This window comes from Rutilus rutilus (genome assembly GCF_951802725.1).
Source record: "Rutilus rutilus genome assembly, chromosome: 13".
Classification (NCBI taxonomy): Eukaryota; Metazoa; Chordata; class Actinopteri; order Cypriniformes; family Leuciscidae; genus Rutilus; species Rutilus rutilus.
The window spans coordinates 22883677-22899349 of NC_140218.1; the positions used below are offsets into that span (position 1 = coordinate 22883677).

Here is a 15673-nt window from a genome sequence, read left to right on the forward strand (position 1 = left end):
GTATTTACTATTTGTTCTAATTTTGTTCTTTACACAACATCTTATTACAGCAGATGGGGCTTTTGTGTAATTGTTGTAATAGTCATTGTTGACGCCTTGGATCATTAATGTGAACATGAACTCTTTTCTCTTCTCAGGGAAGTCTGACGTTTACCTTCAGCTGGACCTGGAGGCAGAGTTTCACTTTACTCATCTCATCATGACATTTAAGGTAAGATTGTTTTTGTTTTTTTCCTCCAAGAAATAACCTTCACCCTTGAAACTGACCTCATACTGTCAATTGTTTTTGTACACAGACTTTCCGTCCAGCAGCCATGTTGATTGAGCGATCTGCAGATTTTGGCCGAACCTGGCAGGTGTACCGTTACTTCGCCTCCGACTGCGAGTCCAACTTCCCGGGAATTTCTCAGGGTCCTCTTCGTAAGGTTGATGATGTTATCTGCGAATCCAGATATTCTGACATCGAACCGTCGACAGAAGGAGAGGTGAGAGTTATTCATTTGGAATACTTTGCATCATTTCATTTGTTTGTAATTTGTTTGCTGAACTGCACTTTCTCTTCTCTCAGGTGATTTACCGTGTTCTTGACCCTGCTATTCGGATCGAAGACCCTTACAGCCCTAACATTCAGAGTAAGTGAACCTTAACAATCCTAACCTCCAACTGGACGCAGCTTTTTGCACTGAAATGGTTTTGCTCTGTTGTCCATGGCACAGGTCAGTTCACATGTATTTCAGTTTCTAGTTTGCTGCTGTCCATGCTACCTCTTTATTAAATGGCAGATGGAGGAAATGTAAAATGGAAAAAGCAGCTGATTTCTTCCCCTCAGGCTGTTGTTCCTGTACTTTCACTGTCATTCCCCAGGAACAACATGAACAACCTATTCCTTCTTATAATAGAAAAGTGCAATATGTCTCATGAACAGGTCTTAACTTTACACTGGTAACAGCCAGATCTTTTTAAAGACTTATGTCCTCTGACATGTAAAATAGCATTTGTTGTAGGTGTTATTTTGTCCTAATATATTACAATTATGTAATTGGTATCTAATTCATATATATTTTTAAATGTTCTAATTTATGTATATTTAGATCAAATGTAGATAAAAATAGATGTATGTATTACATTATTTTTTATTATATATTACCAGTATTGGGGATAAAGTTACTTTTAAAAATAACATTACAATATTACGTTACTCTCTGAAAAAGTAACTAATTGCATTACTTACGGTAGGTACTTTTTATTGGAAGTAATGCAGTACGTTAGTTTTTCCTCACCTGGGCTGGGCTTACTTGATTGTTTTTAATAACAAAAAAAAAAACTTACTTCAGCAATAAAAAAAATAAAACACAAAATTAACATATTTAATTATTGCAGGTTTGTGTAATATTCTGAGTTTGCATTTCAACATTAAAAAGGACACGGCACAACATTAAAAAGTTACCATAGTAAAAGCAAAAACATTAAAACTTCCATAGTAAAAACATTTAATATTGAGTTAATACATAAAATACAAACCAGCAGATTCTCACCTGTGAAAGGTTATCCCATTTCTTCTGGAATTTAAATCTAGGCAGATTCACAACCAAAAGCTGCGCAATGTTGTGGCATCATTGATTCTTACTGTGAGTGATGACACTCTAACCATTGCAATTCAAGATGGCGGGCTCACCAGTGTGTCTGGAGCAGTCAAATGTGGCATCATCTACATATATCTACACTCACCTAAAGGATTATTAGGAACACCTGTTCAATTTCTCATTAATGCAATTATCTAATTAACCAATCACATGGCAGTTGCTTCAATGAATTTAGGGGTGTGGTCCTGGTCAAGACAATCTCCTGAACTCCAAACTGAATGGGAAAGAAAGGTGATTTAAGCAATTTTGAGCGTGGCATGGTTGTTGGTGCCAGACGGGCTGGTCTGAGTATTTCACAATCTGCTCAGTTACTGGGATTTTCACGCACAACCATTTCTAGGGTTTACAAAGAATGGTGTGAAAAGGGAAAAACATCCAGTATGCGGCAGTCCTGTGGGTGAAAATGCCTTGTTGATGCTAGAGGTCAGAGGAGAATGGGCCGACTGATTCAAGCTGATAGAAGAGCATTTGTGAAGCCACAACACGCACAACCTTGAGGCGGATGGGCTACAACAGCAGAAGACCCCACCGGGTAGCACTCATCTCCACTACAAATAGGAAAAAGAGGCTACAATTTGCACAAGCTCACCAAAATTGGACAGTTGAAGACTGGAAAAATGTTGCCTGGTCTGATGAGTCTCGATTTCTGTTGAGACATTCAGATGGTAGAGTCAGAATTTGTCGTAAACAGAATGAGAACATGGATCCATCATGCCTTGTTACCACTGTGCAGGCTGGTGGTGGTGGTGTAATGGTGTGGGGGATGTTTTCTTGGCACACACTTTAGGCCCCTTAGTGCCAATTGGGCATCGTTTAAATGCCACGGCCTACCTGAGCATTGTTTCTGACCATGTCCATCCCTTTATGACCACCATGTACCCATCCTCTGATGGCTACTTCCAGCAGGATAATGCACCATGTCACAAAGCTCGAATCATTTCAAATTGGTTTCTTGAACATGACAATGAGTTCACTGTACTAAAATGGCCCCCACAGTCACCAGATCTCAACCCAATAGAGCATCTTTGGGATGTGGTGGAACGGGAACTTCATGCCCTGGATGTGCATCCCACAAATCTCCATCAACTGCAAGATGCTATCCTATCAATATGGGCCAACATTTCTAAAGAATGCTTTTAGCACCTTGTTGAATCAATGCCACGTAGAATTAAGGCAGTTCTGAAGGCGAAAGGGGGTCAAACACAGTATTAGTATGGTGTTCCTAATAATCCTTTAGGGTGTATGAGCATAGAAAGTAACAAGACACAAAGCTAACAGGAACTAAACACAGGAAGAGAACACAGAAACAATAGAAACCGAAAAACTTCAAAATAAGAGTTCAACACAAGACAGGGGAACATAGGCTGGGATCATGACAAGATTAAATATCTTCAGTTTTTTTTGTTGGATGATCAAATAATATTGGCCTAGCGCAAGTGTGTTGTTGAAGTAGTAGTAGTAGAATTAGCTGATGATGAACCTGCCAGTTCAGCTGGTCAGTGTATTATTCCCATACTGCTGTGAGTCATGCACAGTGTGAGTGTGTATAAATTGATCTCGCACTCTCAGTGTGGCTCTCACTTTCTGTTATACTGATCATCTAGAGCATGACTGGAACAAACAGCATGTGCACAGTAGCTGAATTCTCTGATGTTGAGATATGCGCCTCTCACACACTCCACGATTTTCTCTCCAACTCTTTTCCTTATAAATCACACAAGTTCCACTTCATTGAGTGTCTCTGAAGTGTAACAGCAGCCTATCCACCACACTCCTGCTAAAGGCCTCCACGCTCAGCTGACTGTGACCTCCCACTGAGGAGCAGGCCATTGGCTCAGGGGAGAAGGGGTCAGAGGTCTTTGGTTAACAGGGTTTAGGGATTTTTTTACAGGGGTTGGAGAATGTTCTCATAATTAGGTGGCCGTGATTGTATGCTTGATGATCATTTGGTGTGATTTATGGTCAGTGTTCACCAGGGCTGCAGTGATTTCCATTTCAATACATTTAAAAATGTAATTTATTCCTGTGATGGCAAAGCTTTCAGCATCATTACTCCAGTCTTCAGAGTCACATGATCCTTCAGAAATCATTGTAATGTTGATTTAGAAACATTTGCTGCTCAATAAATGTTTCTTATCATTTTTAATGCTGAAAACAGTTGTGCTGCTTAATACGTTTGTGGAAACCATGATTTTTTATATGCCACTATCCTCCACTAACCCCAATGTCTTCATTTTGCAGACCAGCTGAAGATCACTAACCTCCGTCTGAACTTCACCAAACTGCACACTCTGGGTGATAATCTGCTGGACTCACGGCCTGAGATCAGAGAGAAATACTACTATGCCATGTATGAGCTGGTTGTCAGGGGCAACTGCTTCTGCTATGGCCACGCCTCCGAGTGTGCTCCTATCGACGGCATCAGGGATGACATTGAGGGCATGGTGAGTTACCAAACTGTAGCTTGATGTACATGCTCATTTCGCTTATTTAGACTACCTTTGCTGGCTTAAAATTGGCAGGAAACGAAAATAGCGATAGTGTTTTCTAAGTATTGTTATGTATATATGGGTATATATAATGTATATCCGAGTGATACAGCTTCTCGCACGAGAAAAAAATTAGGATGGGACTTTTTTTTTGTTCATCGGAAAATTGATTAGATGGTTGTGACTTGCTATTGCTGTGATGTCGTGTGATTGACAGGTTGTCCCGCCCTCGTGCCAGTAAACACATCATCCTCTGCTGCAAGAGGGAGGGGAAGTTATTTTGATTAAAGATTACAAAGGCATATGAATTAAAAAAAAAAAATAACGATTTGCACAGATGAATCATTCATATAAATACTTCAATGTTCCATAAAGAACAAGTCCATCTTCTCTTTTTTTATGGTGACTTTAAAGTTAATCTTTAAAAACATTAATAATTGAATAACACTGTTAAATGTAATCCATAGCAAATCTTAAAATGGATATCCATTTTCATACTGTACATTAAAATGTCGTAATGGCTAAATTCACTTGTAGCATTTGAAATGGTTTAGTTTTTAATGTTTTATTTATATATTGGTTATTTAGACAAAGTAGCATAGAATTTCTGACCATTTAGTCATCGACCATAATATGAAAAAAAGTATCGGCTTATTGTAATGAGAGACAAACATTAAGTTGCCAGAGAGGTTAATACTACAATATGAGGTGAAGTTTGAGGTTTCCATCTCTAGGTACACGGGAGGTGTGTGTGCAAACACAACACGAATGGACTGAACTGTGAACAGTGTGATGACTTCTATAATGACCTGCCCTGGAGACCAGCTGAGGGCCGAAACACTAACGCCTGCAAGAGTAATTATCAATAACCATAATAATATTGCTCATGCAGTGCATATAGGCATAGATTTCTGATTCCACAGTTAACACTTTCCTCTTTTGCCCAGAATGCAACTGTAACGGTCACTCCAACAAGTGTCATTTTGACATGGCGGTGTATCTGGCTACTGGGAACGTCAGTGGAGGCGTGTGTGACAACTGTCTCCACAACACCATGGGCCGCAACTGTGAGACCTGTAAACCTTTTTACTATCAGGATCCAGCTAGAGACATCAGAGACCCTAGGGTCTGCGTGGGTAGGTGTGAGATAAATACTAAACATATACGTTTATGCATTGTACTGTGTTCGTTTGCTTATGTCTATTCTCTCTGGCAGCCTGTGATTGTGACCCAGATGGTTCTCTGAACGGTGGCGTTTGTGATGGGCATGATGACCCCTCTTCACGCATGATTGCTGGGCAGTGCCGTTGTAAAGACAACGTTGAAGGTCCGCGCTGTGATAAATGCAAGTCTGGTTTCTTTGGGCTCAGTGCTAGCGACCCTCGAGGCTGCCAACGTAAGTACAAGCCGATACCAATCAGCTGATAATTATATTTCATGTTATAACCAATAAATATCCGATATTAAAAATATTTACTGTTTTGTTCAAATACAGTGCTATGCATAAGTTTAGACACCCATGCTAAAGTTGACTAAAAAGAGGAATAAAAAATCATCTTTTGGAAATTGAACTTAATGCCTTAATTTAAAAAATTAGGAAAAATTAAACCTTTAAAGACACCAATTTTCTTTGTGAATGAATAATGTATCGTAAATAAATAAATGTTCTTCCTTAAAATACAGGGTGCATAAGTTTGGACACCCCTATGTTAAATTCCCATAGAGGCAGGCAGATTTTTATTTTTAAGTATTTTTTTTTTTTTTTTTTTTAGGATACTATGCATCCTGATAAAGTTCCCTTGGCCTTTGGAATTAAAATAGCCCCACATCATCACATAGCCTTCACCATACCTAGAGATTGGCATGGGGTACTTTCCATAAGATCATCTCTCAATGCAAATCAAACTAGCTATTAGGCTAACTGAAATAAAACCATGCCAATCTCTAGGTATGGTGAAGGCTATGTGATGATGTGGGGCTATTTTAATTCCAAAGGCCAAGGGAACTTTATCAGGATGCATAGTATCCTGGATCCATGAAGTAACTGGCCTTTAAAAATAAAAATATGCCTGCCTCTATGGGAATTTAACATAGGGGTGTCCAAACTTATGCACCCTGTATTTTAAGGAAGAACATTTATTTATTTACGATACATTATTCATTCACAAAGAAAATTGGTGTCCTTAAAGGTTGGATTTTTCCTAATTTTTTAAAATAAGGCATTAAGTTCAGTTTCCAAAAGATGATTTTTTATTCCTCTTTTTAGTCAACTTTAGTATGGGTGTCTAAACTTATGCATAGCACTGTAAATGAAAAGTCAAATAATTTTAAATGCTTCAAGTGAATTTAGCCACCACAAGGTTATACAGTATGAAAACGTTGGTAAAGGTAATCTAAATGTAAAAATAGAGGAAATGATCATGAATAATTAAATTTCCAATATCAAAGATGTCACGATATCACCCTGTTTGGACTTTCTGTTTGTTTTCTGTATGCAATATTTCCCTGCCTGTTTGTCGTCATTGTCACTGATTTGATGTGTGTGTGTGTGTGTGTGTGTCATTGTCACTTCGTTTGTCTGTGTAAGTCCTGTGTTTTCAGTTCACCGTTGTCCTGTCTCGTTTATGTGTGGTTGTGCTTGCCTTCATGTGGATTACCTTGTGGATGTTATTAAATAACGTGTGAACCTTTCATCTTCGTGTATTCATATGCAGCATAACCGTGACAATAGATAGCCAATATAACAACACTACTGTACAAAATTTGGTCTCTGTAAGATGTTTCTGAAAGAAGACTCTTATGCTCAGCAAGGCTGCATTTATTTGATAAAAAATACAGGAAAAACTGTTATATTTAGTGAAATATTTTTACAATTTAAAACAATTGTTTTCTATTTGAGTATATTTTAAAATGTAATTTATTCCTGTGATGGAAAAGCTGAATTTTAAGCGTCATTAATCCAGTCTTCAGTGTCACATGATCCTTCAGAAATCATTCTAATATGTTGATTAAGAAACATTTCCTATTATCATCAATGCTGAAAACAGTTGTGCTGCTTATTATTTTTGTGGAAACCATAATACATTTTTCTTTAGGATTCTTTAAATAGTAGAGATAGAAATCTTTTGTATATTATAAATTACTTCACTACCACTTTTGATCAATTTAATACATCCTTGCTTCAAATTAAAAGTGTTGATTTCTTTCTTTTTTTAAATCTTACTGTCTCAAACCTTTTAAATGCTAGTATATTTTTATTAGACACCTTTCAGAGCACTTCTTTTTTCAATCAAAGTTAGAAAGGAATTAAATGCCTCAGCACTTTTAAACCACCACCTATTTGACGAAGATTTTTCTGATATATTTTACTCTTGATTCACAATCATTGTCTTTCTCTCACTGGTCTGCTTTAGCATGTAAATGTGACCCCAGGGGTACAGTGTCCGGTAGCTCCCAGTGTGACCCTGTTAGTGGAGACTGCTTCTGTAAACGCCTGGTCACTGGACACAGCTGCAACCAATGTCTGGTAAGCAGAGCAGAAAAACAGTTTATGATTCCCCATACACCTCTCTGAGAACATTTGGGTTATCATTCACCAGTAAGCACTGCATGCTTACTTGTACCTTGTATCCTCTCTACTGGATGGGAACATGAACTGAGAATGTTTGCTCAACACTGTCTGCATTTAGCCCAGGGCCTTATGGCAGATGGTGTAGGTTTGCACACAGCTTAAAATGGAATGAAAGGAAGAACAGTGTCCTGAAATTAGACCAGCTATAAATGCATTTAGTTTTAGAGTGATGTCACATCATTTTATGGACATATTCCATGGTAATTCTTTACTATGTTTAAAACTGTATTTGGAAATGGTAAGTTGTTAGCACGGCATGGTATATATCAAAGTATCATGGTGTTCCATCAGCATACCATGTTCTGTCACAGTATTTTGTATTGTACCTGTAGCCAACAATCTGAATATTAAATGTCATATTGGTGTTTTTATTCTCCTACAGCCTGAGCACTGGGCCCTGAGTCATGATGCCAATGGCTGCAGAGGGTGTGACTGTGATGTGGGTGGAGCTACAGACAACCAGTCAGTATTGTTCAGTTTATGAGGATTCAGACTTTTGGCAGTTTTTAAATAAATACATACATACTAGGGCTGGGCGATTTAAATCGTGAGATTGTTATGCGCATCTCGTCAGTAAAGCCGGTTCCTTGATTAGTAGTAAATCGCCATCACCTGCTTTCAGATGGAGCGGCATTTACTACAAAGAGCCGTAGTTAACTGACAAGCTGAGCCATATCGCATTAATAATCGCTGGCGATACGTCCGCGATTATTAATGCAATATGGCTCAGCTTGCTTTACTGACGAGATGCGCATAACAATCTCACGATTTAAATCGCCCAGCCCTAATACATACAATACAAAATAAATAGATACAATTTAATTTACATAATAATGATGTACTTTGTGTAATTAACTGTCTTCAGGTGCTCAATGGAAACAGGGCAGTGTCACTGTCGGAGTCACATGATTGGACGCCAGTGTAACCAGGTGGAGTCTGGGTATTTCTTCATGGCCCTCGACCACTACATTTATGAGGCTGAAAATGCCAAACTGGGTCAAGTAAGTACAGAACTGGGAAAAATAAGCAACATGATACTCAAGCAACGGAACAAATATTTTTAATTAAACAACAGGTGTATGCCAAGTGGCAAAAAGAAAGTAATATAGATATTTTCTAAAGATATTATGATCAAATATTTCTTGGAGGTGATGTACTTACATAAAATGTCTGGCCGATTTCAGTACTTACATAATATGAATAAATATTAAAATAAAAATTATTAAATATGATAAAAATATAAACATTTTATAAATAAATAATAATTCCACACTATTTTGTCTAAATAAATTAAACGTAAAACACTAAACTAAAACCAATTGTTTAAAATGCAAGTGACATCACAACATTACATTGTACAGTATAAAAGAATTTCTAAAGATTACATTAAACAGTTTATATTTTATAGGGCTCTGCGTTTGAGGAGAGAGAGTACCAGCCGGGCCGTCCCGTCTTGTGGACAGGCACTGGGTTTGCACGGGCTCCCGAAGGTGGTACGCTGGAGTTCGCCATTAACAACATTCCATATTCTATGGAATATGACATCCTCATTCGCTATGAGCTTCAGGTAAACGGTACACTTAGACATTACATATCCCCCCATTGGCTTCATAGGCATACTCAGAGAAGAAGTGTGTTATAGGTATACTCATATGCGTTTCTGTTTTTAAAGATGCCACGGGACTGGGAGGAGGTCCGTGTAATGGTGATTAGACCAGGCCCCATTCCTACCAGCAGTCCATGTGGAAACACCATCCCTGCAGATGATCTGCTAACCTTATCGCTCCCCTCTAGTGCCAGGTCTGTGAAACACACGTATGAATGCTTAAAAGGACGATTCACCTAAAAAGGAACTTCTGTCATTATTTACTCACCCTCATGTTGTTGTTTCATTCTTCTGTGGAACACAAAAGACGATATTTTGAAATGTTTCAACTGTTTTGTCCATACAATGAAAGTCAATGGGTTTCAAATCAACATAGGACCTCACTGACTTTCATTGAGACATTTTTTTCCTTTTTGTTCCAAAGAAGAAGTAGTCATACAGGTAGTGAGCGACATGAGGGTGAGAACAGATTCAAGTAGGCTTATGTTTTCCTTCACTTCTGTATACCAGAATCTTCTCAGAAAGTCATTTTTACTTACAATATTTCTGTTGTATTGCTGCAGGTTTGTGGTTCTACCTCAGCCAGTGTGTTTGGAGGGAGGAGTGAGTTACAAACTGCGTGTGGAGTTCATCCGTTACGCTGACAGGAACAGCATCCTTACCTCCACTAATGCCTTTGTACTTGTTGACTCTGTAAGCATAAATCTGTGATTTTGTCTTTTATCAAGTTCTGTTTCTTCATGTTCTGTCTCATTTTGACTGGTTCCGTTCTTCCCCTCACCTCCCTAGATTGCCCTTCTCCCTCGTTACTCTTCTCTAGAGATGTTTACCGCGGGAGACCCTGCCTCCGTTGCACGGAAGCAGAGCTATGAGCGTTACCGCTGCCACGAGACTGCCAAGAGTGTGTCCCGCCCACAGATGAGTGAAGTGTGTGCTAAACTCATCACCAGCATGTCTGCCCTCATTAACAACGGCGCGCTGCGTGAGTGTCAACATTGAATTTAGGGGTTGAGATGTGAATATTGGGGTTTGTTTGTATTTGTTATTATTAAGACGAGTACTTTCCTCCCGCAGCTTGTGAGTGTGATCCTCAGGGTTCGCTCAGCTCAGAGTGTGATGTCCGTGGGGGTCAGTGCCGCTGCAGGCCCAACATATCAGGCCGGCGCTGTGATAAATGTGCAGCGGGGGCTTATGGATTTGGCCCTTCCGGGTGCAAACGTAAGAGACATATTCTAAGACCCCTTTCCCTGCTCTGGTACACTACACTACCATTCAAAAGTTTTAGTTTGGAATTTTTTTTTAATGTTTTTAAAAGAAGTCTCTTCTACTCACCAAGGCTGCATTTATATGATCCAAAATACAGCAAAAACAGTAATATTGTGAATTTATTCCTGTGTTCTATAAATATATTCATTTATTCCTTATTATTTTATGCAATTTATTCCTGTGATGCAAAGCTGAATTTTCAGCATCATTACTCCAGTCTTCAGTGTCACATGATCCTTCAGAAATCATTCTAATATGCTGATTTTCTGCTCAAGAAACATTTCTAAGTTGTGTAAAAAAAAATAAAAAAAAATACAAATAATTCACAGTAATACTGTTTTTACTGTATTTTGGATCAAATAAATGCAGCATTGGTTAGCAGAAGAGACTTCTTTTAAAAACATGAATAAATCTTACTGATCTAAAATGTTTCAACGGTAGTGTACATAAATAACATTTTGCATTTTTGTTTTGTTTTGTTTGTTTTTTCTTTCCTTTTACATTTGTATTTGTTTTCTTTAGCTGTTTTTTGTTATTGTAGTTTTCTTATTTTGTTTTTTGTTCCTTTTATTGGTTTAATTTTGTTTGTTTTTTCTTTTGTTTTTATTGTAGATGTTTGTTTTTTGTTTTGATTTGTTGTTTTGATTTGTTTCTTTCATTTTTTTTATGTTTAATTTAATATTTAATTATAGATGTTTTTTTTTTATTTGTTGTTTTTATTTCTTTCTTTCTTTTTGTTTGTGTTTTTTGTTTTTGTTTTGCATTTGTTGTTGCTGTTTGTTGTGTTTATTTGTTTCACTCTTTTTATTTGTTTTTGTTTGTTTGTTTTTTCTCTTTTCAATTTTGTTTTTTGTTGTTGTTGCTGTTTGTTTTATCTTTGCTTCTTGCTTTTTTTTTTTTTTTTCATTTTTTTTTTTTTTTGATTGTTTGTTTGTTTGTTCTTTTATTCCTTACTTGCTTCATTCATTCATACATTTTTCTCTTTGTCTTTAGTGTGTGAATGTAGTTTGGAGGGCTCTCAGAGCCGTTTCTGTGACCAGTACACAGGACAGTGTCCATGCCGGCCTGGTGCGTTTGGTCAGCGCTGTGATGGTTGTCAGGCTGGACACTGGGGCTTCCCGAACTGCAGGTCTTGCCAGTGTAACGGCCAAGCTGACGAGTGCCACCAGAGGACTGGAGCTTGTCTCAACTGCAGAAGCAATACAGCAGGGGACCAATGTGAAAGGTACAAGTAATAAAGCAGGCATTTTTGACGTTTAAAGCTGTATGGTTGATTTGATAATCACTAACATTAGAGGACACTTAAAATATTTGAGAACAGCAGGATTTTTTAAAGCCTGCAGGCACACAGTGAAAATGGTTGATTTTTCTTTGATGTTTCTCTGCCCATGCTAATGTAATAGATACCTCCTGTCACAGGTGTGCCAATGGTTACTATGGAAACCCGGCCCTTGGTCTAGGAAATCAGTGTCGCCCCTGCCCCTGTCCTGAGGGCCCCAACAGCGGACGCCACTTTGCCGCCTCATGTTATCAAGACAACCGCAACCAACAGGTGGTCTGCAACTGTAACCAGGGTTACACAGGTATTTTTAACCCCAGAATTTTATTTTTCTCTTCCCAGAGATGGATGGAATAAAATTAATAAAGATGAGGTCCGGGTCATGTGCCGTTGCATTTCTTGCATAAATGCAACAAGAAAATGTAGTTCTTGTATGACTTCCCAAATTAATAAGTGCTTGAATAGGGCTTTATTTTGCCATTTAACACCCTGAGTCCATCTGCATCTGGATAGGATGCAGAAAATGTCATAATCAGAAGAAAATGTCATAATCAGAGGCCACTGTCAGTCTGATCAGACGTGCAGTGATCATGTGTGTTATCTCCTGTCCCCCCTCAACTGGACACAGGGATTGTAAAGCGCTCTGCAGGGGCAGTCCTCAAGCGTGAGTAACCATGGAGACCCCACCCCACCTCTGCTGCCCGACCTCCATCCCGTCACTCCCTAGCGCATGGCTCACGCACTTCACACCTGCATGTTCATTTACAGAACCCTCTCAACCCAGTTTAGCAGTGCTGGGGAGTAACTAAGGCCCTATTTACACCTGATATTAAGATGTGTTTTACTCGATCGAATCAGAAGTGGACGAAGCTAAATACAGGTGTAAAACATTTTGAGCTTGTCCACTTTCAACCAGAGGTAGTCCAAAATGCATTAGACCGGATTGCTTTTGTAATTTAGTCGCTCATGTGGACAAATGAGTTCGAACAGCCACAAATGACCGCCTACTGACCTAATGCACAAACATTATGGGAAGAGCGCTAGCCAGACAGGATTTAAACGTTCGGCGTGATCTAGCGGCTGTCAGAACAGAAATGAAAGCTGCTGCTCTCCGTGTGTTTTTCCGTCGTCCCCAGTCACGTTCATATGTTAATTGCGCAAGCTTATTTCGTCCAGTAGATAAAAAAGATTTGAAAAAAAAAACATACATTTACCCGCCCATAGACCCTCCCCACGAAGAAATCAGGGCAGAAGTTGTTGAAAGTGGACAAAAGAGACGGATTAAAACACCTGGTGTAAACGAGGATGTGTCTGCCTCGTCTACTTGTGATCCGATCGATTAAAACGCATCTTAATACCAGGTGTAAACAGGGCCTAAATGTACATTGTAAAAAAAAATTTAAACTAAGCTTTTTCAGTGCTTAGCTTTACAGTCGATCAAAATAAATAGTAATAATTAAACACTAACCTAAAATCTTCTCTCTCTCATATTAAGCATTGGGAAATCCAGTTCAGTGAATCAGTTTGAATGGATGGTTCATTTAAATGCACCGGTTAAAAAAGTGCAGTCTTCATTTTTTGTGAGAACTTTTTTGTAGCAATACAAAATAAGATTATACTATCTTTTTACAAAAAAAATATTTATTCTGTAATTCTAGTTTTACAGGTGGTGGATCTGTTTGATCTATTCAAATGCTATTCAATTCTGTCATTCAGTTGAGATCCTCTTTGTTTTTGAGCTAAATACTTCTCTTATAATAAATCTTCTCCTATAAAATAATCTTCTCTAAATAAATTCTACTCTGTTCTGTAACTAGAAGTGAGCGCCCATCACTGTTCCTGAGTCAGAGAAGCAGGCGTGTGTCTCTACGTAGCATTTGGTTGCAAGAAATTTGAACATAGCAACAGAGTGAATGAATATTGTTTAGACAGGATTAATATTACAGCTAAGCTAACTGAGCTTCAAAGTGTTTCAGATCTTTTAATGTGAAAAAAAAGTAATTTTCACTCTGATGCTTTGTTCCTCATCACTCTTCAGGAGATTATTACACTGGTATTCAGACAGCTGAGTATATTATTTGACATTAAGATTAAAATGTAAAATCTTCTGGAGAGTCATTTTTCGTAACTTGATTTATGTAATATGTGTTCTTAGACTGTATTCTTAGCAGAGCTTTACATGACGATTTTGTACGAGAGCACTTCCATCCCTTAAATATTTATTTCATTAATAATTTCCTTAATAATGTAATACAATCCCCCGAATTACAGTTATTTTAACACTAAGCCACCAAAAACCTTTTGGTTCTTTCCTACTCAGTTTAACACCTTTTCCTTTAGAAATGTGAACCTAATGTTGCTTTCATTAATTATGTTCTAAGTTTTACTTAGAAATCCTATTATATATATTGTACAGGTTATGGAAAAAAAACATCATGAAACTGAAAGTGCTTTATCCCAAGAAGACAGTGGATTTTCCTGTTGTGGTTTTAGTTTGTGACAGATTGTAGAGCAATTTTTGAGCTATTCTGAAGAAAATATGAATCTTTAATTCAATTCAGCATTAAAAATGTCCTTCATGTCTATTAAAGTTGTTTTTCTTTTCATCTTTTTTTACCGATGCTTTATGCGACATTTAAAAATTCTATCTTGATGCAACTAAACTGTACTTTCTCCATCAATCAGGACCACGTTGTGAAGAATGTGCTCCTGGTTATTACGGTGACCCCTCTAAGCCCGGTGGGCAGTGCCAACCTTGTCGTTGCAGTAACAACATCGATCTATCGGATCCTGAGGCATGTGACAAGCGCACTGGCCAGTGTCTCAAGTGCCTGTACAACACTGAAGGAGGGGACTGCAGCGTGTGCAAGAGCGGATACTATGGAGATGCTTCCCGCCGCAACTGCCGGAGTGAGTTTACTTGGGCCTCAAATTACTTTTCTATATTACAGTACAATAATAAACATCTTAACACTTTAATTTACCCAGAGTGCACCTGCAACTTCTTGGGCACGGAGCGCAGTCAGTGTCTGTCTCGAGATGACTGTGTGTGCCAGCGTGCCACAGGACAGTGTCAGTGTCTGCCTCATGTTATTGGACAAACCTGTGATCACTGCGCTCCCAACTACTGGAACCTGGCAAGTGGACGGGGCTGTGAGTCCTGTGGCTGTGACCCCAACAATGCCTTCACATCTGCCTGTAATGAGGTACCCTCGACTCACAAACTGCACACACTCAGGGCAAATGGGCTTCCATACAGTACCGTTCAAAAGTTTGGGGTCAGTAAGAGTCTTTTTTATTTTTTTATTTTTTATGAATGCTTTAATTCAGCAAGGATGCATTAAATTGATCAAAAGTGACAGTAAAGACTTTAACATTGTTACAAAATGTTTCTAATTCTAATGCTGTTCTATTGAACTTTATGTTCATCAAAGAATTCTGAAAAAGAAATAATGATAATAAATATTTAATCAAATCGGCATATTAGAATGATTTCTGAAGACTGGAGTAATGATGCTGAAAATTCAGTTTTGCCATCACAGGTGTAAATAACATTTTAAATATATGAAAATAGAAAACAGCCATTTTAAATTGTAATAATATTTCACAATATTGCTGTTTTACTGTATTTTTGATCAAATAAATGCAGCCTTGGTGAGCATAAAAAATATTAAGTCTTACCAACTACAAACTTTTAAACAGTAGTGTATATTTATTTATTCATAATATTTTAGCATAGGAAACTGAATGAGAAGCTTG

The 15673-nt window shown here is 38.1% G+C and overlaps 1 protein-coding gene across 3 annotated transcripts in view; it reads left to right on the forward strand.

The window, feature by feature from the left end:
* Positions 1-15673, forward strand: part of lamb2 (laminin, beta 2 (laminin S)) — a 41859-nt gene that overhangs the window by 18724 nt on the left and 7462 nt on the right. For 2 of the 3 annotated variants that reach the window (XM_084428358.1, XM_084428359.1), the window contains 20 exons: positions 138-211; positions 297-485; positions 569-632; positions 3885-4087; positions 4867-4987; positions 5080-5268; positions 5349-5528; positions 7546-7658; positions 8146-8225; positions 8629-8764; positions 9172-9330; positions 9436-9563; positions 9933-10062; positions 10159-10351; positions 10444-10587; positions 11629-11860; positions 12055-12218; positions 12543-12578; positions 14600-14824; positions 14903-15120. In XM_084428358.1, coding sequence (XP_084284484.1) covers positions 138-211; positions 297-485; positions 569-632; positions 3885-4087; positions 4867-4987; positions 5080-5268; positions 5349-5528; positions 7546-7658; positions 8146-8225; positions 8629-8764; positions 9172-9330; positions 9436-9563; positions 9933-10062; positions 10159-10351; positions 10444-10587; positions 11629-11860; positions 12055-12218; positions 12543-12578; positions 14600-14824; positions 14903-15120 — 2978 coding nt within the window. The remainder of the gene's footprint in view (positions 1-137; positions 212-296; positions 486-568; positions 633-3884; positions 4088-4866; positions 4988-5079; positions 5269-5348; positions 5529-7545; positions 7659-8145; positions 8226-8628; positions 8765-9171; positions 9331-9435; positions 9564-9932; positions 10063-10158; positions 10352-10443; positions 10588-11628; positions 11861-12054; positions 12219-12542; positions 12579-14599; positions 14825-14902; positions 15121-15673) is intronic. The other variant, XM_084428360.1, reaches the window with a different exon arrangement.